The sequence below is a fragment of the Ascidia mentula genome, chromosome 8, assembly GCF_947561715.1.
Source record: "Ascidia mentula chromosome 8, kaAscMent1.1, whole genome shotgun sequence".
Lineage (NCBI taxonomy): Eukaryota > Metazoa > Chordata > Ascidiacea > Phlebobranchia > Ascidiidae > Ascidia > Ascidia mentula.
The window spans coordinates 4,337,910-4,362,930 of record NC_138573.1 but is presented as its reverse complement, the minus strand read 5'-3'; the positions used below and the strand labels follow the sequence as shown (position 1 = coordinate 4,362,930).

At 42.2% G+C, this 25,021-nt stretch overlaps 1 protein-coding gene across 1 annotated transcript; it reads right to left on the bottom strand.

Moving 5' to 3' along the window:
* Positions 1 to 1,051: 1,051 nt before the first annotated feature.
* On the bottom strand, positions 1,052 to 19,121 carry LOC145910167 (uncharacterized). Its single transcript, XM_082997192.1, has 43 exons — positions 19,022 to 19,121; positions 15,439 to 15,556; positions 15,115 to 15,167; positions 14,794 to 14,866; positions 14,619 to 14,718; positions 14,298 to 14,395; positions 14,101 to 14,225; positions 13,416 to 14,012; positions 13,100 to 13,219; positions 12,928 to 13,003; positions 12,703 to 12,813; positions 12,457 to 12,620; positions 12,178 to 12,266; positions 12,018 to 12,118; positions 11,658 to 11,846; positions 11,430 to 11,556; positions 8,819 to 8,984; positions 8,263 to 8,440; positions 7,804 to 7,871; positions 7,294 to 7,410; positions 7,122 to 7,224; positions 6,985 to 7,047; positions 6,734 to 6,861; positions 6,572 to 6,672; positions 6,393 to 6,465; positions 6,239 to 6,296; positions 6,122 to 6,171; positions 5,580 to 5,642; positions 5,359 to 5,506; positions 5,108 to 5,244; positions 4,907 to 4,927; positions 4,718 to 4,818; positions 4,512 to 4,644; positions 4,328 to 4,442; positions 4,076 to 4,260; positions 3,830 to 3,998; positions 3,628 to 3,769; positions 3,466 to 3,553; positions 3,092 to 3,266; positions 2,739 to 2,850; positions 2,428 to 2,567; positions 2,191 to 2,356; positions 1,052 to 1,988 (listed from the first exon to the last, which is right to left on the bottom strand). The coding sequence occupies exons 1-43, from the start codon at positions 19,061 to 19,063 to the stop codon at positions 1,763 to 1,765; spliced, it is 5,409 nt and encodes a 1,802-aa protein (XP_082853318.1). The 5' UTR covers positions 19,064 to 19,121; the 3' UTR covers positions 1,052 to 1,762.
* Positions 19,122 to 25,021: the final 5,900 nt, after the last annotated feature.

Sequence of the window (25,021 nt, the reverse complement as noted above, 5' to 3'; positions counted from 1 at the left end):
TCTGACGCTTGGTTTACACAGAAACGAGGTGTTTTTGCTCTGCAGTAACTCGAAACTAACGCCTGGCGTATTTCTGCACACGTCAATATATTAAACAAAGACGATTATTCTTCCCATTCCGGCAAGGCTCTCTTTCTGTTTACACAGCGTTCTAGACAAACACCTCGAGCACCCTTGAGCTTTACGTGTCTGCCTCATGAAGCCATATAAAGCCAATTGGTTGATTTACAAACGCATTCGGTGAGAAGAGAAAAAGAAAGAACGCTGCTGTTTTTTGGCTTTGGACGAGAGAAATAAATGAAGAGAGCTTGAGTGTCTTTTCCGTGGGTTGCAATCTTCCCAAATTAAAATTTACTTCATACAACACTGAAACCGTCTAACATCACATTACAAAGTACAGTTTTGGAAACATTTTGTTACAGAAATAGTTTTTTCGTCAATGGTCCATCCGCTACGAACATTGCAGGTATATCCACCCGTTGTCCGTCTCACAAACGAAGGCACTCAATGACGTCACATCCCGAGATGCTCAGTTGAACTTGCACATACCTGGCAATACGTCACTCATGCATTAATAGCTGGGCGGTCATATCCCACAGCGTTACTGGAATGGGCAAATACTCAATAGCAGATGAATTGCTTATTGCTTGCTTCCTGTCGGGAACTTGGTCGTCTCGTGGGAAAGTTGGGCATTCTTTTGAAGGTGAGCTCAGTTTACTAATAGTTGAATGAACGGCTAACTTACGATAGATTGTTAGAACTATTTGTTGAAAATATTACAGGCCAATCTGTTATTTTGTCAATCAAGTTTAACCAAACATGGTATTGATTGACAATTCACCTTCCTCGTATACATCCCTCTTGTGTGGTTTTGAGGAATAATTACGTATATTAGGTTTTTTGTCGGCGCATTTGTCATTTGGTATCTTAAATGAATAAGGTTAACTAATTTGCAGCAATTTGAAAACCGATTAAATTGTGGATATCAAAAAGCGCTACACGGCCTAAGGGAGTTTTCCAACAACCAAAACTGGCACAGTTAAGACGACCCGCGCGATTTTTATTACACAGTGTCACCATGGCAACGTGTTAGGTGCTAAACGAAACGCGAAAATAAAGAAAAAGCGTGAAGAATTCATCAAACGAAATCTATCAAGTGTCGGCGGCAAGCACAAGTCCGGGTAAAGGTCGCACTTTCCGACAAGTCAATCACTACAGTACGCGGAGAGTGCAAGATCAATTGCTTCACCGGGAAGTGAATTTCAGTGGTGATTTGTGAAACAGCTGCGAAAGCAGTAAAAGTGGAAGACCAAGCACCTTCATATTTGTCGCGTGCAACTAAGCGATGCACCAAAATAAAAACAGAAGATAGTAAAGCCCGGAAAGTTAAAAATACCAACAGTTTGTAAAACGTGGTGGCGGATCCAGTAAAATGAAACTGGATACAGGCCCATTTCATATCACAGAAGAAAACATAAACGTCTGGTCACAAAACAAGAGGGCAGGAGTCGAGAGAAAGCACTTTACGAACAGTGAAGAATCAAAAAAGGAAATAAATACCACAGGCAAAGCGCGCCCGATTCGACTTTATTGCAACGAAAGAAATTACCCATAGTGATAGGAAAGTACAGCACCCACGGTAGACAAGCAGGTCAACATTCTGAAAATAAATTCTGCCGCGGCCAAAAAGCAATCTGCAAATCTACAAAGTAATAATCCCAATACCATTTATGCGCACAATTTGTTCGGTACATTTACGGGGTCACGAGAGGTCGCCCAGCGCCCGATCCAACGATCTTTCAAAGGCGTCGTCGTGGCTTGCGTCGCTCTCGTAGTTGGTCGCTGCCGCCTCCTGCAGCTTCATCAACATGTTCAACAGGGGATCACCTGATTGGACGGCCGGGGTTGGGGGCGTGGCACCGTCCGGGTCACGTGATACATCTTCTCCGCGAATCGGAATTAAGTCACACGGTGTGGTCCATGGCCAACTGTGAAAGGAAAGCAAAAGAGTTTAACGGAAGGAAGTAGCGAGTGTTTATTGAGATCTAATATCAGTGGTAATTTATTCATTAAAAATGCAAAGCTCCTCTGGCAAGAAAACTACTTGTTTGGACGCTGTTTGGGTTGTTATACTTCTACAGGAAATCATAAATTGACGGGTTTTGAATTAGTTACAAAACAGCATCTAACCTGTCTCTAATCCACATTAGAGGGTCCACCCATTCCTTGTTGTTCGCCTTCCGTCCTTGCTTCACAGCGGAAATCACATAAGGCACAATACTGAAGTTCCACAGGTCGCGGAACCACGCGGCGGAGCTAGAGGTCTCCATCGGACAAGAAGTGAACATACGGGGACCTAAAATCGCAAGCGAATATAAAAGTACAAGTTGTGCATTCAGTGGACTTTTGTAATGTTGAGCTGCCTACCGAGAGTGACGTCCGCAGAGTTGTGAGCTTCTATGCAGACGTTGATCTGCTTCCAACACTCCGGAAGCCACTCGACCAAGTTGACAATGACGTCATCGGCAGGTGTATTGTGGCGAGATTCCCAGAGGTGAAGCGATTTTCTTTTTAGATAAAGTTTATTGCGTTAGAATCTTCTTTGTGATGATATATAAGAGCACTGAGATTTTCACAGACATTTTGGCGGGAAGTGGGGAAGTTTTTGCATGGGTTTACAAAACAGCATTGTAGCATTCGGCCTATCGTTATTACATACTGAGTATGCCCAAGCTCACCTCAAAGATCGTGCGAGGTAGTCGCTGACCGGTGGAACGTGGTTCGAACAAAGAATCCAACGAAATTCTTTGTGCAATTCCAAATCGCCCCCTTGGTTGTGTTGCACCACTCCTACACGGAAAAAAACAACAACTTTGGTTCTACTTTTCTTGACATTCCCTCGCTTTAAAACTTCACCTGGACACTTTGTGCATATATAGTGCTTAGTTAAACTACCTACACCCTTTGTAAATATATGGTGAACTACCCGTACACTTCATAAACTACCTGCACACTTTGTACATCTATGGTCCTTAATTACAAGTTCCACCAGTGGGGAAAATTAGAAGAATATTGAAAGAAATCTATTTACCGATAAGATATGGGAGCTGCGAATGTGCGGCGGCGGTTAGAAGGGGGTGGAAGGCGTCGTTGAGGGAGGAGGAACGTTGCAGATCGTCCAACACCAACACGACCGGAATTTCCCGACCACAGCTCTCTGGTTTTGAGCAGTCTTCCGACAAACGGTGCAGATAGTCCCTGATGTCCTGTCAGGTAACAAAAAAAATCTATGAAGACTGGCTACAGTGGCAACACAGACAGAGCTGGAATAAAAGGTAAATGTTGTGATCTTGTTTTAGTTAACGAAGTTTGAATAAACCCATTGTTTTTTCGAAATCAAAAATTCAGACACTTGTTAATGTTTTTATAAAAAATCTATCCAGCTTAGTATTAGTGGTAACCTACGCTCTCAGATCGATGCTTAAGATCAAGATGGACAATGGAATCCTTTCCAACCCGTTTGGGTACTTTTCTCACGATGTGTTCGGCCAACCTGAAACAAATAAATGTTTTAATCAAACATTTTTTTGTGTTGCGACCGAAAAAACTGAAAGCCAAAAGTTATACCTTTTGGCAAGTGTTGATTTTCCGGTGCCCGTTGGTCCACTCAACATCACGCGACCGTGTTCCAGCACCAGGCGGCAGTAGCGATCAATCGTGTCGCGGTCAACCAAGAGCTCCAATGACATCATTTCAATAGAGTGACATTCTACATACATCAAATCATGCTTTAGTCTTGTGCCAACACAAACAAGAAATTACAACACACCTGCTATATCGAGTGAGATGCTGTCCACGCTCCCCACAATATAACCGCATGGCAAAAGCTCCGGTGTTTCCGCGCCAATATTACGTGACACCTCACCCACCGTGTATGACGTCACAATACCGGAATCGAGGCCAAGGCGGTCGGCAGGATCTATTTTGGAGCAATACTCCTGCAATCAACACAAACGGCACAGTTTAGTCATGCATAATAACGCTTGGTTGTGCCATATTTGAAATGGGAACTAACCACAAATGCTTGGCGCACTTTGGTGTCAAGCTGGCGCCACGTGATTGCACGCGTGACGTAGCACACCCCGATGACGTCACAGAAGGGTGCATTGCCGTCGACGTCGTGGATGACATGATATGGATAGTTGAGGGTAACAGTGAGGCGGATTCCTGAAGTGTCGCGATGAAGACTAAAGTCGGATGCTACAAAAAGATCTCGGTCATTTTCGGTCTTCTGTTCTTTGCCTCGGCAAATTATCTTTCTACTTACCAACAAGATTACCGTAGCTTCTCCTGCTGTCCGTGCAAATCGAGTCAAGAGAGGTGGTGGAAGATCCCATGCGACTCAAGCGCTCATTCTCCGACCTCAGCGTTTCCATCTCAGTCTGCAAATAACGTCGTTACGTCACATGTCGATATTACATTGGTCGCACTTTGTTAGTCCAAAACCGTACCCTCATCCGTTGCATGGCGTCCTGCATTTGATGCAGCTGGTGTTGGGACGTGAGCGCCTCCAAGCGGATATCGGTGAGTTTTCGTTCCTTGTTAAGAAGCTCCTCGCGCAGCTTTGTTACAACGTCAGACTCTCTGTTACGTCATAATTAGAATAGTTAGCAAACAAACTACAAAAGCTATAGGCATTAATTATAGTAATACTTACCCTGTGTTATCTGTGGCCATGATTTCGGCTTCTTCGTCCAACTCAGCGGAAAGGTTCGGCCTCGATTTCCTTTTGAAGGCGGTTTTTAGAGACTCCTTAAGCTGAAACGAAAGTATTGACTGTTATTATTCTTTACAGCAGATTACTAACCACGTGATGTTTATTTCAAACAGAAACTTCTGAGCCTACCTTTTCGCCAGTTCCTTTGGCCTGATAGCGTGCAAAGAAAATGAAATATTCATGAAAGAGCAAAATTTGGAAAAAGGCTATATTTACCAAACAGAAAAACGGAATTTTGCTTGGGCGACCAAGGCATTTACCACGATTCATTGCAGCCTAACGATAATGTTATCTTTAGGTTACATAATTAGTAATGCATAATATTCTCACCCAGTGTTTTTTCTTCTTTTTGTTTCCGTCTTCAGTACTCCCAACGCTTGACACGCTCGTTTTGGAACTAATACTCGACAGAGATCCGCAAGAAGGTTTTTTTCGTAGTCTGGACGAGGTTGTGCTCGACCAATCGCCTGCAATTAACGCACGTAAGCTTTCAACTCCGATACGGGCAGGCGCGTGATACAGAATTTGAAACTGACATGAATCCGAAACCGTAACTGAATTTCTATTTATACCGCGCTTACCATCCGGTGACTGGTTTTGCTTGAGAGATTCAATGGTTGACCGCAGTTCCTGCAATTCCGAATCCTTCTGTTCCGCCGAAACCGACAATTCCCTCAAGCGGGAGTTCATGCTAGATAAACTTTCCTCGAAGGCGCTCACAACTTTCGCCTGCGCAAAAAACAGTGTCTTGGGGCGCGCTCCTATTAGGAAGAGAAATCACGTGGTTGGTCTTTTGACTTACGCTGGAATTGAGTTGTTTTTGGATGTTTCTTCCTTCCGCTCCGTTTCCAATGCTCATAGATTTCTAAAACAAAAAAGCGACATGTTAAAAGTTTGGGTACACTTACATTAAACAAAACAAAAAGTTCATAGGAATACATGTACAAGCAATGAAACAAATGCCTGGCTCATGTTACAAATGTACACAAGACACTTAGGCGAAGTTTTTTACGGGTTTACCCCCATATATGGCAACTTGCAAAGATAAAATTTTTCCCCATGTTTCTGGAAATATTGCGTAATTATGATGTCATTGTACTTTGTGGTTAAAGATCATGGGAAAAGCGTGTGGTTAATGTAATATGTACATGATATTGTGAATTGAATTTGGACCAAATTAAACGAATCACGTTTGACCTTTTGTAGTCAGGACCCCAAGAATTACATTTTCCCCCAGGGCACTACAAATTTAACCCCAAAATGTAACTAGCTCCCAGTTAAGAAACCCTGCCTTTGAGCAGAATGAGATTGTTTAAAACGAGTTACTCAAAGTTTTAAACATACCACACTGTAAAGGGACGGCGTTGAAGACATCAGGGAATTGGAACGTTGGCCTAAAAGTGGTGAGTTATGTTAGTACGTGTGAGGATTGCAACGCACAACGCCTAGTGAAATACTTACTTTTCTGATGGAACAGGCTCTGTGTGGACTGGGTTACGTCCATTTTATCAGAACGATTCTAAACAAGCAACAAAGAAAAAGGGAATAAAATTTTTTAAAGTCGCTGAAAAAGGTTGTACTGAGGCAGTATTAAAGGTAAAATTATTGAACTTACGACATTTGGACTGGAGGCAGCGATGCTGTTCGAATTGTGAAGGGCTGGAAGAGGCCAATCACTCACGTCACCTCTGTAATGTATGATTTCATGTACATTGCACAAAGAACAAAACACGCATTAAAATTTATAAATACAACGACACAAATATAATGCGCATGTCAAAGGTGTCTGCATACCTGTAAGAAAGACGATTGCCTTCGACAAAAAGACCACCAGGATCATCCACGGAGGTTGTGTCGTCCAAGTATAAGGACGGGGTTGTCAGTATGTCCATACTCTGTAAGCAACAGGAAGGTTCACTTCTAGGGCTTCTACAGGGCTTGGTTTTTGTCGCTTACCATGAAGGTTGTTCCCTGAGGTGTGGTGGCTGTCCTCTTCGGTGAATCGGTTTTTGAGGAGGAGCGAGGTTGACGAGGAAGGCTCATGTACGTCAGCGGCGAAGAACCAAGTTTGGAAGGCGAGGAGTCTGTGAAAACCATATTAACACCATTAACTGCAGCAACCGAAAAAAAAGCCATGATTACAGCGCTCAGCGAATGCACATTTTATATCCGTTCGAAATCTGGTTGATTTTGGTACTGCAACTTACATTTCGGCCTTCCCAAACTATTGTACTGACTCCTGTCCAGTTTATTCGGCGACGGGGAAGTACCTAAACAAGAGGTAAGTTTATGTTACGGTAAATCGGTTGTCTATTTCCATCGGATGAAACAATTTTTAACTCACTGGATGGAGTCGAGTGCAATGACGCAGACGGTGGTGACGTCACGTGGGGGTTTGTAAGCACCACGCTGCTACTTGAAACTAGCGAAGGAACCGCATCCTTGTTCTGAAGTGGAAATAAAGGTTTGGCAATTAACAATGAACGGCAGAGTTCGAAAAGTTTTGTGAGTTTTACCTCCTCTTGCTTCTCTTGTTTAGACTTTGAGTTCAGGCTGAGGAGTTTTTGTAACGAAGGAGACCTTTTAAAAGTGGACGTGCCTTTGCCTGGAGTCAGATCGGCGATGGATGAAGTCTGGAAAAAAACGGAGATTTTTATCGACAAGTTTGAAACGTCAAGTTACAAATCTGTCGCTTCGCGCAAAGCCACGAATACACTAAGAAGCAATTCCAAATAACGCCACAGATAAACTCATAGATAATTACCAATAAAAACCCTGCTATAGTGCTATACCATGAAGCAAATGTTCCCATGGATCGAGAACAGAAGGGCGCAACCCCCAAAACAAATTGGCAACCGCAATACTCGACTCAAGCAAAGGGAGTATCGAATATTATTTGAAATTCATCGCTGACATTCAACAAGCAACATTGAGACGAGCGTGGGAATATGTTTCGATAGAGGCGGGTACTTCAAAACCGCGGTAACGACACAACTGAGCGTGGGCAAACACCAATTGAGACTTACCCTATCTTCCTGCATTCGGCTTTTGTTGGGCCGTGGAAGGCTCCGGTATGCCAGGGTTCCTCGTTGACCTGGGAACAAAAAAGGAGCTGCCATAAGCGCGGATCGCACAACATATGCTATTTATGACTTTTACACAAACGGTATGCATTTCTATGTTTATTCCGATACGGCGATCTTGCATGCAGATCAGTTTGTTGGTATTTAGAAAAATATATTACCTAAACGGCATCATCAGTTTCTACAACTGCCACAGGTGAAACAGAAACAAAACAGTTAGGTTACTTTTACACCAACGGTTTAGAATTGGTTTTGAGAAATTCCAGACTAACTACGAGGCCTTCTGGGAGTATTTCCAAAAGCGATTTATCTTTTTCTCGCAAAGTACGTGAATGTTAAAATGTTGTCAGTCTTCGCACTTCAGGAAACTGCAAAAAAAATCTTTTGAACGCTGTAACTTACCACCAATGTTTTGTAACGGACTGGATGCGTTTGTGGGACTCTGTGACAAGGTGTTTGAAGCCAACCTACTCCCAACCACACTGGAGCCGGGAATCTTCATGCCGGCCTTACCAGAAGGGGGTTTCCCAATACCCTTCTTTTTGCCGAAAACCGAACCTTTTGCTGGACGATCGATCGCCTGAAAGGAGAGTGTTTAAACGGTCTAGAATCCCGGGTACTTCAAAATCATTGTATCTGCTTAGAAATGATATTTACAAAGCCAAAGAGTGACACCAAGTTGTACTGATGGGACCTAATAGGTCCAAACAGTGGCCATCTATCTGCAACTCATATGACTCTCACAACATTTAATTGTCCGCACTGTGTTATACGCGTAAAAATATAAGGTAGCGGGCAGTTTGACGCCAAGTACAACCTCACTTCATAAAACGTGCGACTCCGAACTGTGTTTATAGATATTGTAGAACTCTTTTGCAAAGGCAAAAAGAGTCAATCCATGTGAAAGCGATAACGCAGCACAGTAAACTCAGCTAAGACAAATGGAAAGATGTCCCACCATGTCCGAGGTAGCGGATGACAATGAAGTTTTGCTTAAATCTTCAGGTTTTCCTCCCAAGGGTTTGCGGAATGGTGAATTATTACAAGACGAAAGTTCGTCCGTGCTTACGTCAGCAATGCAGTCGCTGATGTCACAGCTACTAATGCTGCTTGCGTCATCAAATCTGGAAAATATTTAAAGGAAAGATTACTGGTTTTGCTTTCCCGCCCAAATTCCCTAGATTAGGGTTCGGTAGGCTGTATGTTTACACGTTTTCCCGAAACAAACAAACTCCGTAAAACTAAAATAATTTTGGACTTTTAGTCTACTTAATTACTCATAGTTTGCTGTACTTTTGTATCTAAAATAAAGCAAAGCATGCTCTTTAACATGTCTACCAGCTGCTTAAAACAGATATTGTCAAATATTATGTGGATAAAAACAGGACGACGCCTTTGGTGTTTGCCTTAACTGTTCCGTCTCTGGTATTAACGACAGTTTGATTGGTTTGTCAAGCTGCGAATCGTCGAGGGACGACCAGTTTAAATCGTTTTACAGCGACTAACGAGGAAACACGAAGGGTTAAATCAACAAACAGCGGAAACAGCCCTGGTAAGTTCCAATATGTAAACCTGACTCGGGGATGCAGTGATCGAAACAATCCTACCCAGCAAAACGATGTCGAACTTTCGATAAAAACAACGCGTGCAATTCAAGTTGGCCATGTTTCGTTTTTTCCAAAAATAAATAAACTTTAAGGTTGACACTAGGTCTTTTGCGAGACGCAACGCGAGACAAATCACTTTACAGGAACATTAGGCCACTTTTTTTTGCAACCAGTCAGTCAATACAACTGCCCTTTCTTGTCCTCAACGAACCCACAAAACTCTTGAGCGCAACACAAATAATATTCTAAGCAAGAATACAAAACATGTCTCCATGGGTTGTTGTTCTACGGCAAGTTCAGCTCAAAGGGATTTCAACGAACTTATAGTCACGTGACAAGACACAAAAGTCCGGATGGTTTCGCTACGCTCCAGTGAAATCGTATGTCGTGGGTTGTTTTTATTAGTTTGGAGAAAACCGGGTGTGGCTGCAAATAGCACATCTACTCCAAACACGCACACCCAATTTGTAGATAAGAGTAAGCATCTCGAAACTTGCAACTGCTTGTCATACATTTTCTAATTGGCAACTACAAAACTAAACCCTCGAAGCTTCAAAAAACTAGAGCAACAACAAGGATTTTTGACGTCACGAAGGTGCTGCACGGACTAACACTGGAATCGAATCCAAGGTATAATGTCTGGTAACAAACGCTGCTTCAACAATTACATAAACAATGAACAAAACACTGTTATTCGCACTTCTCAGCCTCACCACAACTACCTTCTTTTTCTCAAGTCTGTGAACCGACGAAATTCACACCCACAAGAACAGCGCCAAAGCTGGTGCGAAAAAGGCAGATATTGCCAATTGGCGATTGATTGTTACGTCACAGTGCTCGCGCGCCGCGGTCGAACGGATTAATCGTCACGTGATCGATAAGCAGTTTGTCCCGTCGGGAGTTCTGGGGCGACTTAAACGTAAACAAAGCAGAAATGCAAACATTTCGAACAATGCATACCGCGATAAGCAACTGTTATTTGTTGGAACAGCAAGAGAAAAGGAAATTAAAAAATGTTGGAACAAATGAGATTTGCGCAGCCAGTAGTCGACATCATACAAGCTTGTTTTTACATTACATACCAAGCAAAGTTGCGTGATTGAGACAAAACGCAACGCAATCACTGCAATATTACAAGCGGTTTTATTGTTTCAAAATACATAGAAGTTTTGCATTCCTCCTGTTAAAGTTATGAAATTCGCAAAACTGTGGCACAATAAAAAAAAACAATCTTTCAATTTTTTCACACGTCCCGTCTCATGCAAGGCAGACATATAAAAATACCCTCGTCACTCATTCTATTTCACGCCACATTGCACTCAAATTGCAGTTACCCCTCATAGGTTTGCAATCAATAACAAATATGGGTCAAGGAGTAATTTTATCGCAATCAGAGCAAGAAAAACGTATCACTGCATATATATGTATATATACCATATGTCCGAAATGGTGATATTTAAACTTTCACAGCCTCGAAACAACTTCTTCCAATCTTAACTTGCATTATCGTAGTTTTTACACAAAAACACTTGTTCTCACTTCGCCTGATCGGGCATTGTCGCCATAAAGCTTAGATGAGATTTTGATAACATACACTTTCCTACATTATTGCAGGACACAATAGCATATAGACCAAATAACCTCAAATATCTGCAGGATTAGTTGAAGGTTTATAAGCGAACTCCAAAAAGTGCGATTCACTTAACCAGGCAACGAATATTTCGGATTCAGTGACCGTAGGAGCCTCAACGTTCGCCCAACTAATTCAATTTGAAAATGGAGCCCGGAATTAGACCAGATTATGTGCCGGAACCAAATCAGCACCCACTCCCATAACTTTTCAATCAAGTTGAAACACAGCTCGTTCTACAAAGTTGCGTTCCATTCTCGTCTCGCAATTAAGCTGATTGATATTTTCGCGTATGTGGTAAATGGTAAAAACATGTTCGTTTAAGCACTCACCCTTTCGGTTCATCGTCTGGTGAGCAAATTGCGTCGCCTTCGCTGACGTAGCCGGCAGTGACGTCATGCCAGGCTCGTCGCGTCGGATAGCGCGCAGATCGAGTTCGCTGTAGCGAAGAGAAGCGACCTGAGTGGAAAAATATGTTCACCATATTAAATACTTAAAAGTGGTTTTATAACATAAACGTATTATAAAAATAACTGGGAAGAAACAGTATACATTCTTACCAGGCACAAATCTACATGATGAATCGTGTCCCAGTGTTTCGCCCGCGTGTAGTTTTGGAGTGCTGGAAGTACCGAAGGAATGCGCCGCCTGGCGGGAGGATAGCAGATTGTGGTGCGACCGACAGAGGGTGGCTGAGCACGATAGCGGCGGAGGAATGTCGGACATTTTGGAGGCGATGTCTTCGTAATCTTCACATAATGTTTTACTGTTAACTCATAGCGTTGGTAAAGTTTACAACTTACAGTAACAACTTTTTTGACAAGCAACGTAAGTTTCGTGGAAAATCCTAACATCAACGACCCTGCTGTGCCTTTTACACAAACTCTTCTTTGCCAATTTCACTATTTCTATTTCGTTACCTCCGTCCAATTGAGCGGAAATTCTTCTCTCAAAGGCGTCGCCCTTCTTGTGACGTAACTGCGTGTTTCGTAACGTTGACATCGTTTCTTCGAGATTGTGTCTGTGGAAGAAATGCATCTTAGCCATACCAACCACGACAGTTTGTTCAACTACCGCTACCTTAAATCTGCTATTCCTTTAACCGCCTTTTCGCGCGCTTCGGCTGGTGACGTTGCAGTGAGACTTCGTGACGTAACAGAGCCGTTTGCCTGTAAATAATGCATGTGGTCATTGTCCTTTGTTAAAACCTCCAAGTAACACCGGAGCAAATGTTAACAACAACAGCTTGTGGACCATTATGCGACTAAGAAATGTTTAAACTATCTTAAAACAGATTGCAGACGGTGCCAAATTTTCTTTGCTAACAGGTTCAAGTTAACACGACAGCAAAACTTTTACCACTGATGCTGTTTGTTCCGTTGGCTTCTGTACTTCCACCGCTTTTGGTTTGGCCTTGGCAGCGGAGGTCGGTTGTCGCATAAACGGAGCAACTGTGGCTGTTTTATGGGCCTTGTTCGTGGTTCTTGGGGACGCCAAACTTATGCTAACAGGCTCATGCTCGTCTGAAAAAAAGGCTTATTATGTAACAAATATAGCGACATGACTAAGAACAATTTTCAAGAGAAAAATATCGCATTTTTGTACCATTAGCAGAAACAGTAGAATGACTATCTGATGGCACGGAACTGTTTGAAGTTTCTACGACGTGATGAACAGTTGCTGATGTTGGTGGCGGTGGCGGTGGCAGTGGTTCTTCTGGCAATTTAAATTCATGTATTTAACGCTTTTTAACCAATTCTCGAATAACGTTCAATCAATACGCCTAAATATGTGTTATTAAATCGATTGTATAGCGCGAACTTTTTTTACCTTTGACCGCTTCAACAATTGGTATTGGATTCGAAATTTGCGGCTTCTCGATCACCGGCGAATGGCGGACATCGCTCTGAAATGAAAACGAGAAACTAAACAACTATCCAGCCATCGGGCGGTGAGTCTGCTGGTATGATGAAATGAGCTGCATAAAAGCGTGGAAACTCACCTGCTTTCCAAACGCTTTTCCAATCGATGTTTTCACATTTTTTAATCCCGATGGCGATTTTATGCCGGTTTTAATGAGACCACTTGGCTTCTTTTTCACGTCACCGTTTGATTGTTCCTGCTGAAATCAACAAACTTGTATTTAATTGGTAGCAAACATTTGCGAGGAACAACAATTTTCACCAAACTTTTGTGATTTAATCAAACCTAATATATATTCACTACATTTCCTGCGTATTCAGAATTGCCGAATCGATGAAATCCAACCGTGTTCAAAAAATTATTTTTATCTTTTAACATCTTAAAGTGACACTAACCGTGTTCAATGTTTGCGGTCTACTTTTCGCAGCAGATATTGTCCTTGAGGTCGGAGGACAAGACTCGGCTCTTTTTTTAGCGGAAGAAGTTACGTTGGTGACTTTCTTGTCTGCCGGTGACGTCGACCGAGGGCCAGTGCTGTTGGTTGCAGTTGATGACGCAGTTGTCCCGATCTTACGTAATCGGTTAATGACTGACTTTGACCCGCTGTCGGGGCGTTTTAAGTTGGTTGATTTCTGCTGCGTGACCGGGGCTTGCAACTTTGAACCACCCTGCTTTGTGACAATGACGTCACTGGGTTGCGAGCGGTTTGTTCGTGATGACGTAAGGCTGCGCGAAGCGTCCGACGTTCTAGAAGAGGTCGACGAATGCGGGGCACCGAGTGTTCTGGCAGTTGTCTGTCTGGCATGACCATTGCTTGTTTTCGATGCAGCAGAAACATGAATGTCTGATTTCAAGGTCGATTTTGACGTCGGTTTCGTCTCGGGTCGCGTTTTGGACGAAATCGTCGTCTTCGGGATGGATTTCTTTTCGAGCGTTCCTGCACTGGAGACCGGGCGTCGCTGTAGTTGAGTCGGGCTCCCAATGCGGGGTTTCTGCAGGACAAACATCAGGTGTTAAGCATGTGATTTTTCAATGAGAGTTGTAGCCAACAAAATGCCCAATTTTAAGTGGATCTGTTACCTGTAGTGAGTTAGTATGGGATTTAGGCGGAAGCAATCGCGTGGTGGCGCTATGCTTGGTACTCATCGATTTACTGCGCCACCCAGCATCCTCTTCCTGGACACTAGGAGTCGGTTCTGTAGCCACTAAAAACACGAAATTCCGGTACTTAAAATTCAACGTTTTTAGAGTAATTAATATTATGTTGTGGGATTTACCATTGTTTATGCGCAGTCTGTCATTGGCGTTGAAGCTTTTGCTTTTTCTAGTCACTGTAACATTGGACGGAGGGCGCAAAGTGCGTCGCTGACCAGGTCTGTTAAAGTAGAGCATGTTATGTAAAGATTGTGCATAGTTTTTTTGTGAACTGTCCCATGAAAAGGAAAGGTTGTTAAACATGAAAAGGTGAAATGTAAGTGTAACTTTACTGGGGCAATGCATGTTGGAGCTTTTGTTATTGACCAACAAAAACTTAATGTTGGTCCCCAAAACAGCACTATTTTATATTGGATATTTATAAAAAAAACTAATGCACTTACTTGCACGTGTCGGCCATCTTAAAATCCCTGCTTTTCTGCTTGTACCGAGAAAGATGAAAAAACAAGGCAAGCACACACTTTAGCTCAGCTCTGTACAGACCTGTAGGTAAATGGAAGTTCGGTACATGAAAATCACTTAAATTAATCCGTCTCTATGGCAACCGTTTGGACCCACCTTGTGCACTGACGTCATTCAGCACCACGTGATTGACCTCGAGGACTTTGAGGCATCGGTTGATGTTGTGTAGCTGCGAAAACAAAGCAGTACAAGTGTAACAACTATGTAAAAAAAATCTGGAATTACTGATAACATTATGGCATTTGCGTTGGACATCAACTTTAAATGTTGTATGAAAAGTCTGTTGTGGTGTGAAACTGTTTGCATGCTATATAACAGCACACGACAGCACCAACTTAGCACAGCATTCATTACATCGTGGCAACAGTCAACCTTATTTATAAAGTTATCATTATGTTATTAGAGCGAGATACGCACCTTCTCTTTAGTCGTAGTTGGTTTAGCGTGAATCCGTTCCACGTGTTGACCGCCTGTCATTTAACAACAAAACAACAAATTTCAGCAGAGGCACAACTGGTGAGAAGCCTATGGTTCAGCGTGGTCGAAAATCAATTATAGATTTCAATGTTCATTAAACAACATCGATCAAAATATACGAATAACGTTAATGTTAATAACAATGGAATCGACATTCGCCTTTCGTAATAGACTTTAATCCTTTCTTCCAACGTTTGATATTTGCGTTGCTAATGCATTGCATTGATTAGCATAGCGGTAAGTAATGCAACGCAAAACACTTACAGACGAATTGCACAATATCGGCCAACAGCACGCCGTCACTAATGTCCTTCGGAAGATCCTGTATAACACGTTTCACTCCGGTTTTTTCCAAGTGGTGATTCACCCAGTCTGTGTATATCTGCACGCAAAACATTAAAAACGCTTTAGGACAGCCGCCAATCATAAAACCATACAAACATACAGCAACACTAACATATTTCAAACTAAGTACTAACATATTTGCAGTGAGTACGTACGCCTACAACACAATACGCCTGCAGACAACTTTAACTCGTACTGAAAACAGCTCTTTTATTGTGTGTCGGAACTTCAACTTTAAGCTGTTCGGTTGATTACATCAACGACCAAAGTGTAAGTTAACGCTATAAGTAGGCCATTCACTGTTGCATCACAACAATTTTAGCATCATATTTTGTTTCCTGGCTCAGACAGACCGCGCCACATCAAACACTCTTGATCGAACGAATGTTCGCGGCGCAAGGTTTCAGAAAAAAGGGTCACCTTTAGGCCGGTTAGCGGAAAACCACATAAACCACATCAGTAGTTCATGGGACCACTTCAATGATATTTAGTTTCAAGCTTGACACGCTTGGATGAACACAACTGCAAACACGTTTCATTATGCCACGTACTACGGAACACACGTTGTGAAACCTTTTTTCAGAAGAAAAGAAAGGAAAGAATAAGCCTATTCGTAATTGCGACTATATTTTAGAACAAATCGTTGGGACCAAAACGCAAATACGAAATACAAGGCAACACGATAAAAAAGTCCAACGGAACAAGGCTTAAACAGCTTTTCTAGTACTCTGATCCATAGCGGTAAGCTGTTGATCAATTTAAACAAGAATTAAAACGGCTTCAATAGAAACCAAAGTCTTTTCCAATCGATGTTAATCCCAACAGACAGTTGACCAAACAGTCAAATTACTTACCGTGCGTTGCACTTCACGAGACTTTTTCGACGTGGATTTGGGGTTCATTTTATTCCAGTTTTGATTATTTGGCAGCACTTACAACGTAACTACATGTTGGGTCGAAACACCAGCTGTCAAACGAAAGATCGCCCGCTAATGAGTAAATTGTTACGGACAACAACAATGAGTAATTGCGAAAAGGCCTGGGAAAGCAGATTTTCGTTAATATTTGATTGACTTGCTTCTAGTTTTTGTAACGGCGGTTGGCTTCGGGCAGGGGACACTTGATTGGTTTCAAGTAATTTTCAGTCTCGGAACCACTGGTTAACTGTTGGTTAGCGCAAGGAACTGGCTAATGGCCCGATTTAACACGTGGGCCTTTTCCAACCGGCTAAACCCCTTTACATGTCGACCGTTAGGGTTAATTTATTTCCTGCTCTGTGCTTTTATTCCAAGTGTTCATATACTGCCATTATCTTATCTGAACAGGCGTCAACAACGGGGAAATTATTCTGCACATATATTTTTTCTGGCTAACTGTAACGGCAACATTTCATTACTAATACAAATCGGTCAAATGGCCTCGTAGCTACTGAAAGCAGCAGGGGCCAGACAGTACTAAAAGCCTTTCATAATGGCGACAAACTCGCGACGTGCCGTCAACTGCGCTTCAATCCATTGCTGTGGCGGTACTGACGATCACCTTCAATTGGCTTTCGAACAAGAGAGTCCTTCATCGAACTTATCGCCCAAGCATATGTTGCGACACAGGGTCGATATTAAAAGCACTCTGCAAACCGTTATATGCGACATAAATGTAAACAGATGCGATAGGCTACGTTGTACTCAACGACTGATAAGGCCTGGATCTCCGATTGGTTTAACTCCACAAACATGGGTTCACGGTATGTAGTTATGCGAAGGCGGTTGCAACTTGCAATACCATCATAAAAAAAGTAAAAGGAGTAAACCAGCCTTTCTCCGTTGGAAAAATATGGATTTTGTAAACTAGTCTATATTTCAAAATGAAGGCCAGTAAACTGCAATACTTTTTAGTAACACCTAAACTTTAACCTGAAGATTCTTGCATGACTTAGCACTTGCACTCAAAATAACCTCAATAATACAAGCGTAAAAGTTATACAGAGAAACCTCCCCTATAATATCTCAAATAAAACTGAAACGTCAGCTATTCAAATAAACATGGCATATACAGGACTAGTAAGCTACCGAATTTAACCACAGTCTCCAGCCTAACCTCTACTAGCGTGCGGTTAAGCGAGGTTGCAGCAAGCGCAAACCAAACAAAACCGTTCTGTGTGTGCACAGAAAAGCGGACCAATGAAGACTTGAATCAATGCCACTGCAGTAACTCACTTTAAAAACAAGAGAGCTAATAACCAAACGAAACAGATGGGAGGGGATAATAATTGGCGCGCACTCGTCATCGATCGGCCGTGACGTCACGGCCGCGAGCGCCGAGCCGTTTCATAATGATGCTGAAAGAGAAAAGATTAGCATTGCGGGCGGCTGAGATAGATCTTCTCTTGCAAAAGTGAATGTATTCAGTCACAATGCCTAGTACTGCTACGTCACACCTGACCGCAGGGCGATGAAAAATTTATGGCGACATCTGTAAAACCACGTGTCACGGTTTCTCGACTCTGATTGGTCGCGGGTGGCGGTTGCAGGATGATGAATAAATTTAGGTTGCCAATTAGATTTGTAGAACGGATGTCGTTCCTCATTTTTGACGGAAATTTATTTGACTTGTATTCATGTGATGAGCGTTTTTGAAAAGCAAGCTTTTGCTAAACTTGAGTCTAACAACCTTGGTTTAGAAGACATTACTTTATATTTGCCAACAACAAAAATAAAACCATTCTCGTAGCTCCAAGCAATTTAAAGTAAGTACATTTTCAATGAACTGGGCTTCGTCGCCACACTGATCTGTACACACTATATATAAATGATTGTGGCACGTTGTTGGCATGCTTACGCCCAATAAATTCCACAGAACACTCTACAATTCGTTCAGTTCTGTCCACTGAACTCTCTTCAAAACTCGTTCCTACGAAGCAACGCCGTCTAACCAATACAACATGCTCTACTCCCGAATGTGGTTGATTTTTCCGTTACGCACCATTAAGTGGCATGAAATTTGACCGCCGGTGACCCCAATCGTCACATTACGTGCAACCGCTGGGTGCTCTTAAAAAGAGTTTACGAGGCACAGTTAAGTAGACGCTGGAAACAGTAAATCATTTACGCTCAGCATGCGAAAGCAAATAGAATATACACGTTAAAACATGCCATTTACTACCACTGAATGTTTATAAAGGTTGTTGTTATGAAAACGGCGTTTAAAGGGTGATTAATCGTGGGCACATGCCCCAAAATGGCAAGACTTGTATTCATTCCTGTGTGTTGTCAAATCGTTATCACGTCGGCTGACAGGTCAGTTTGGCCTACCAGAGAAATGACCACTGTGATAAGCCCATCGTTGAAGCGTTGTTAAAAGTTGCGATGTTTTGTTCTGTATCTATATAATGATCGCACGTTGCCTAGTATTTTTTGCGAAAACGAATTTGCAAACTGTTAACGTTTCAACAGAGTTAAAGGCTGGCGGCGAAATATTTGAGAGTAATTGTACATGAAGTACTTACCTTTACCATTGCCATGTTGTTGTTTTGAAATATCCACAGCATTTCAGACACTTTGGGCTGGCGCACACATTTTAACACACACGTTCCGGGCTACAAAGCATCGCTCACGCGCTATTCAAATCATTCTACAAGTTGTTAGTAGAAATGTTTTTGCTACAAACGCAAACGAAAGGATTGAGTTTCTATACTGGCAGTGTGTTGAAACATTCAGGGTAAAATCTTGACATTTTTTCCGGATTACTTCTGAAACGTTTCTTTATTGTATTTCGTCCCACAAACTAACTTTCCTCTGTTTTTAAGTGAACGTTTATCTTCTCAAAAAGTCGAATGAAAAGCTGATCTTTAAACCATGGCCACTTTCTGTGCCTGTGTTTTTACACTTCCTGACTGCACCTTGGTTTGTCAGTCCTGGTGTGTTATTTCACGTATTTCACATTACACCTTGGCCAAATCGCTTTATCTGTTGCCCTAAGCGTCTCGAGGGCCGTCGGAACCCGGCGACGCCAGATCTGGATTTAACGACTCGCGTCCTAGATTAGAAGTTCAAGTGCCCGCAAACGCCAACGTCACTCCATGCGCGCGACGGAATTTACTCTTTAGATAAACTCCCAAAATTCCCTACACGCCGACAAAATCTCGAAAAATCTCCAATATGCATGTACGGCGTTCCACAAGGATCGCTCCTTGGGCCAGCGTGCCTTATTTGGTCCTGCGGCCAAATGAAAGCAACAAGGTTTTGGCGAGGCCAAAATTGGAGTTCATTACGCCGTTGGCTTTGCTCGGCCACGTCACTACGCAGCGGTAGATAAGCCTCGTCATTTGTGAAGCTTCGCTACTCCAGACTCTAGCGGAAACTCGAGCATAAGAGCATTAAGACTCAATCACGGTGACAGGATCTTCGTTGTGGCCCAAGCCTCGAACATAGTTGCTGCAAACACTATATAACCGCAAGGTGTGTACAGCGATGCCTCTACGTCTGTGATTAACTGCTCTCCTAACTGATACCGCTGCATCGGTGATATATTCGTAGCAGATCTCTGTTGATATTCTAAGTGGCTATTATGGGTTTTGTTTGGTTTACAGGCCCTACAATGCCATAGTCTTGATTCTTTCGCATTTGCATAATGGTCAACAAGATCTTTTTGAGACATTATCTCATTGACAATTTGTGTAACGTCCTTTTTTGGACGACTCGTAAACTTAAAAACGAAAATAAAGCACACATGCACTAACTGATATCATTTGCTTCAAAGCCCTCACCTCACCTAGCACAAAGTCACAGAGGAACTCTCGCTCAACTTTCGGAAACAACCGTATATAATTTATGCTTGGATACGCAGCACCCGACGACCTGAGTATGAAAGGGCAGAAACCGATTTGGTCCTAACAAAACAAGCCCAGGGAAACGCGCGCCTAACCCACCAACGCTCCGCGTCACGCGGACCCAACGTGTATTTTTGTGACGTTCTACGGTACCCAAGGTGGGCGTGGAACCCCACGCCACGGCTGGGCGGTGAAAGGGGGTTACAGCGCCCCGGGGGACATCAAAGGAGGCAGATATTTTTGACATACGATGAGTAGCGCGAGACAGAAAAGAGTGAACTTTTCTCACGGGCTTCAGTAGACTTAACTCACGCCCTCCGCACTTCCGGTGTCCGTTAAATATCGGGCTTTAATAAACGAGAACCATTGGCTGGCACGTGATTGTTCAAACGAGAGCGGTAATTTGAAGAAAGATTGATAACAACCGTTTTTTTAACAACACATGGCAAGAATGTCAGCAAACCATCTTGCAAAGGACAATTGGGAGAAAAATCCTAGAGAGAGGCCGCGGTATTTTTGTTTCTCAAAGTGGCACACAATGGCTAACAACAACTTTCAATTCCTTATCTTCACCAAACACGCATTCCCAGCCGATTCCGGGTGAGATATCCATGGAAATATTTCGCGTTTTTTCGCTATTGTTGTATTTTCAAGTAGTTTAGTTCCCGCTCGGTGACGGGAATGCAAGGCAAGCTCATCACCCAATATCATGCCACAGTACATTTGAAATCGGGTTCGTATATAACGTATTTTTGTTTTCTGTTTTGACCTTGTATAAAGTCGCGTCAATCGTTGCAAAGTGGTGTATGCTATCCTGCGTAGAGTGAGACGACGACAGCTCTATAACATGGTGTTGTTTACGATACCTTCTAAATAATTAAATAATTGCATATTGCGTGTGGACTGGCATGCCTACTTCAACAATCAAACTTGCTTTTTCATACTGGCCTGTCGGGAAGAAATGAAGACGACCAATGAGTAAAAAACTGACACAATTTACGACCCATTTTTAACTTGGTCCTTGTCCAGAAATATTTAACTTCAAAGAAAAGCATTTCGACAGGTCAGCAGGGAATTTTGCGCAAGGCAGGATTAGAAACAAATGGCCAAAACTTTAACGGCGCGTTTCCGGTGCCAAATCGTATCACCGAAACGCAACGATAGCGTGCGAAGTTGCCGCATTCGAAATGACTTGTGCAGTCCCTTGAGAAATGAAAGCCTTTAGATCTGTGACGAACATACCAGAAAATATAGGCTAACCGTGGCTATCTAATTATTAAAGTTAAATGTGGGGTATGAGGCATAGTATTTTTGTTTACAGAAAACATTTTGGATAAAGTAATTGTCAAAGGTATTTATAAACTGAACTGGGCTTACACAGTGAGTAACCTGGCCTAACTTTTTTTTAAAATACATTCAGTGACAACTTTGAGTAATCACACTTCCTTTTGATGGCAGTTTGGAATAAAAAGTGAAACAACATTTTATAAAATCGAATTTAATTTCATCTCAAATTATATTAAGAGATCCGGCAACGATGGCAGAAAGGCGCAGTGGCGCAGTGGCGATTGGAGGAAAGAAAGGTTGGGCTTGACACGTTCACGCCACGTCAATCAACAAGGTTAATTGGCGAGATGTGGCCAAGGAGCCTGCTTAACGTCTAACACCTCACAGTGCCGATAAGATTATCCGGGAATCAAGGCAAACACTTCAGCTTAACGCGATGATGAATGATCGACGTCAGGTCTTCGGTAATTACTCTCACAGACCATGCTAATATCAGGTCATGAGGAAATCAGTTGGTTTGATGTTGCATTAGATCTTACAGAAAAACGCCAACCAGATACTTTTGAAAGACATTTTTGTTTTCGCTCTTATTTTGGCACATATTAAAAGAAAATTAATATTTCGTATGCTACATCGATTTATCAGGCGTATCGTTTTGTATCTCGATATATCGTATTTAAGGGCTTATCGTTAAAATAAGTGACCAATGACCGTAGTGTCGTGGTGATTAAATCCAATCTGCGCTGTCATTATCCCTAACCCTTTGCCCGCACTCTAATGTAGTTATATCTAAGCACAATTAGCTAATGTAAGCATTGTACCAAACAATGCTGGGCTTGTAATGCACGGGAAATCAAACGCCACTTAAGCTTTATACATATAACCAATAGTTTAGATTTCAAGCAACATTACGTCATATATCATTGTGCTTTTCCCGGAGCTTTGCTTGGAAATGCCAATTTTTATGACAATATCTCTTTAAAAGAATACACAAGACGGGGGAGCAGTTAGTTTCATCTCCCAAACGGATTTCAAGGGTAGCCAAGACTTGAGACTGATAAGAGTTTGAACCAACTAACAAACATTAAACTTGTCCAATGTGTGCATGAAGCCAAGTCCCCAGGGTTACTCAGCTGGGATGCCATGAGACGCTGATGTAATACATTGCTTCATTGCCAGTTAACTTGCCAACCACGGAGCTTTAAAAAGTCAACTTCTCGAGAAGATTGCTTTATTTATTACAACAAATGTGACAGGAAACCAAGCGGATCGGTTGTTGGGCTGCATATTGCACCAATAAGTTTAAATCCAATCAGAGTACTGTCACATATATGCACATGCCGCAAGCGTTTAATTTTACTTGTTATGTAAATAACTGTAAAGAGTTATTTTGTCGAAACTCTTTACGATAAGAACTATGTTTTCCAAATCTATTAGGGTTTTTTCTCTGGAAAAGAAATTTTGTGTTATCTCCAATGTATTGAATCATCGGTAAACAACTGAAAAGCGAAGCATGGGCTTTTAGCAAACTAATCAAAAAACTACCAATCGATACCAGACAACTTTAAGCAAATGGCAGTCACTGCTGGCCCTACATAAAATCGTTGGAAACTTTCCCGCCCTTTCATCAGGGGAAAACGCACACTGGGGATCGAAGTAATTTGCAAGGCGAAAGTTGGTGCTGGTGATTCACGCCTAGCATCGATTTTTCCACCCACGGCGACAAGATCCACACACTAGTGGGAATCATCAGTTCTACGTTTTGCAAACTATGATTTTCTGGGAAGGCAATGGTCACAAATACGAGAAAGCTATTTTCCCAAACATGACTCATTGCTGGGGATATCGCTCAATGCGTTATTGGGTATATCGTGTTACCATTAAATAACCATGTCGCATACCTTCCATCTCCTTGGGGGCTATATAGTGTAATAACTTGTTTGGACGATTAACGATGATGTGTATGCCCCTGAATATGTTAGTTTTCCCATGAAAGTGTTGGTGAATCATTCACTTATACTCGCGAGTTCGTCAAATCATTTACAGGGACTAGGTTGTAAATCTGTTGTTAAAGCGGATGGAACGTGGCAGACTTTTATTCGAAATCCACCCACGCATGTTTTCCTTAAACAGCCCCGATGTGTTAAGTTCAAATATTTACAGACTCCATGGTTTCTATCATTGTGTGAGCATGACTTTCAGATGTTGATTCGGCCGATCACACACAGCTAAGGGTACGGACCCTGGCAAAATACTCCAGTAATAAAATACCAACGCAAGGAATCAGCCGCAGCCACTCAAAAGAAGTCTTTGTCACTGGAAAATCTCAACGATTGGTGATCTACTGTCCGGTCATCCAAACGCCCACCCGTCACCACTTAAGACTATTGAGGGCCTACGTCAGAGCCAGTGAACCGTTACCGCGTTTATTTAGTACGTCATCGTTCCCGGCTTCTCGCCATCGCGCCAAATTAAACGAAGATTTACTGCTTTAAAATCACGTGCAAGAAGGGCCCAATTCGAACAAGTTGAAAACAATGGTTTACCACAAAATCTTTGTCGTTGAATAGGCTCCCGATATGTTTGTGTTGCCACATGTCCAAGAATTGAATTTATTCGCATGGGAATTGTTCCCACCCGTATTGATCGAAAAACATAATCATTTTAGTTACAAGGGATACATACTGGAATTGTTGCGTTTTTAGCGGAAATAAATTTCGCCTCAAAGAGTTTCATTTCGACTAATCGGAAAATCGATGACGCCGCGACATGGCGATGACATCATATCGTCTCGCTCGAAGCGGAAGCGCTTCGATTTAACTCAAACAAAAACCAGCGTCGCGACGAAAAACTTTGTGTGCTCAGGCGACTTGTGTAGAACCGGAGGCTTATGTAAACTACTCGTGTGTAACCTGACCCAACAAAAATCACCACTTACCGGTTAATTGAAGAAATGTCGGTCAGTCATCTCCTACTGATTTCAACCTTTCCTTGAGATGCTTGTTGCACAGTGCGTGTTGTCCAAATTCCTTCTGCACGTTTTTTGTTGTTGTACCAGTTTCCAGTTCTGTACAGTACGTTTAATACACTTTACAACGAAAATTGCACCTTTGCCTGCAAAAGTAATAACAAATAATACCACCGTTAAAAACATATCTCATTGCAGAATAATTTTTCGGTATTTTCTACGCTGTATATTCTAACACGTGTTTCTATAACAGCAACATTGGTTCAGTTACCAATTCTTAGCGTGGGAAATGCGTTCCAGTCCAGCAAACTTTACGACAAGTAGAAACAGTACGTAAAAACATAAATATTGATACACTTTGTTTTATTGTCTTCGCAAAGAATAGGGGCTACACAAACCATTTTTACCAACTACAAAACAAA

What these genes read in the sequence shown, in the direction of transcription:
- LOC145910167 (XM_082997192.1), bottom strand. Translation starts at nt 19,063, where the DNA reads ATGCTGTGGATATTTCAAAACAACAACATGGCAATGGTAAAG. An exon ending in GAATGACGTCAGTGCACAAG is followed by an intron (nt 14,719 to 14,793) that starts GTGGGTCCAAAC and finishes ATTTACCTACAG; the next exon opens with GTCTGTACAGAGCTGAGCTA. An exon ending in AACAAGAGAAGCAAGAGGAG is followed by an intron (nt 7,225 to 7,293) that starts GTAAAACTCACA and finishes TTTCCACTTCAG; the next exon opens with AACAAGGATGCGGTTCCTTC.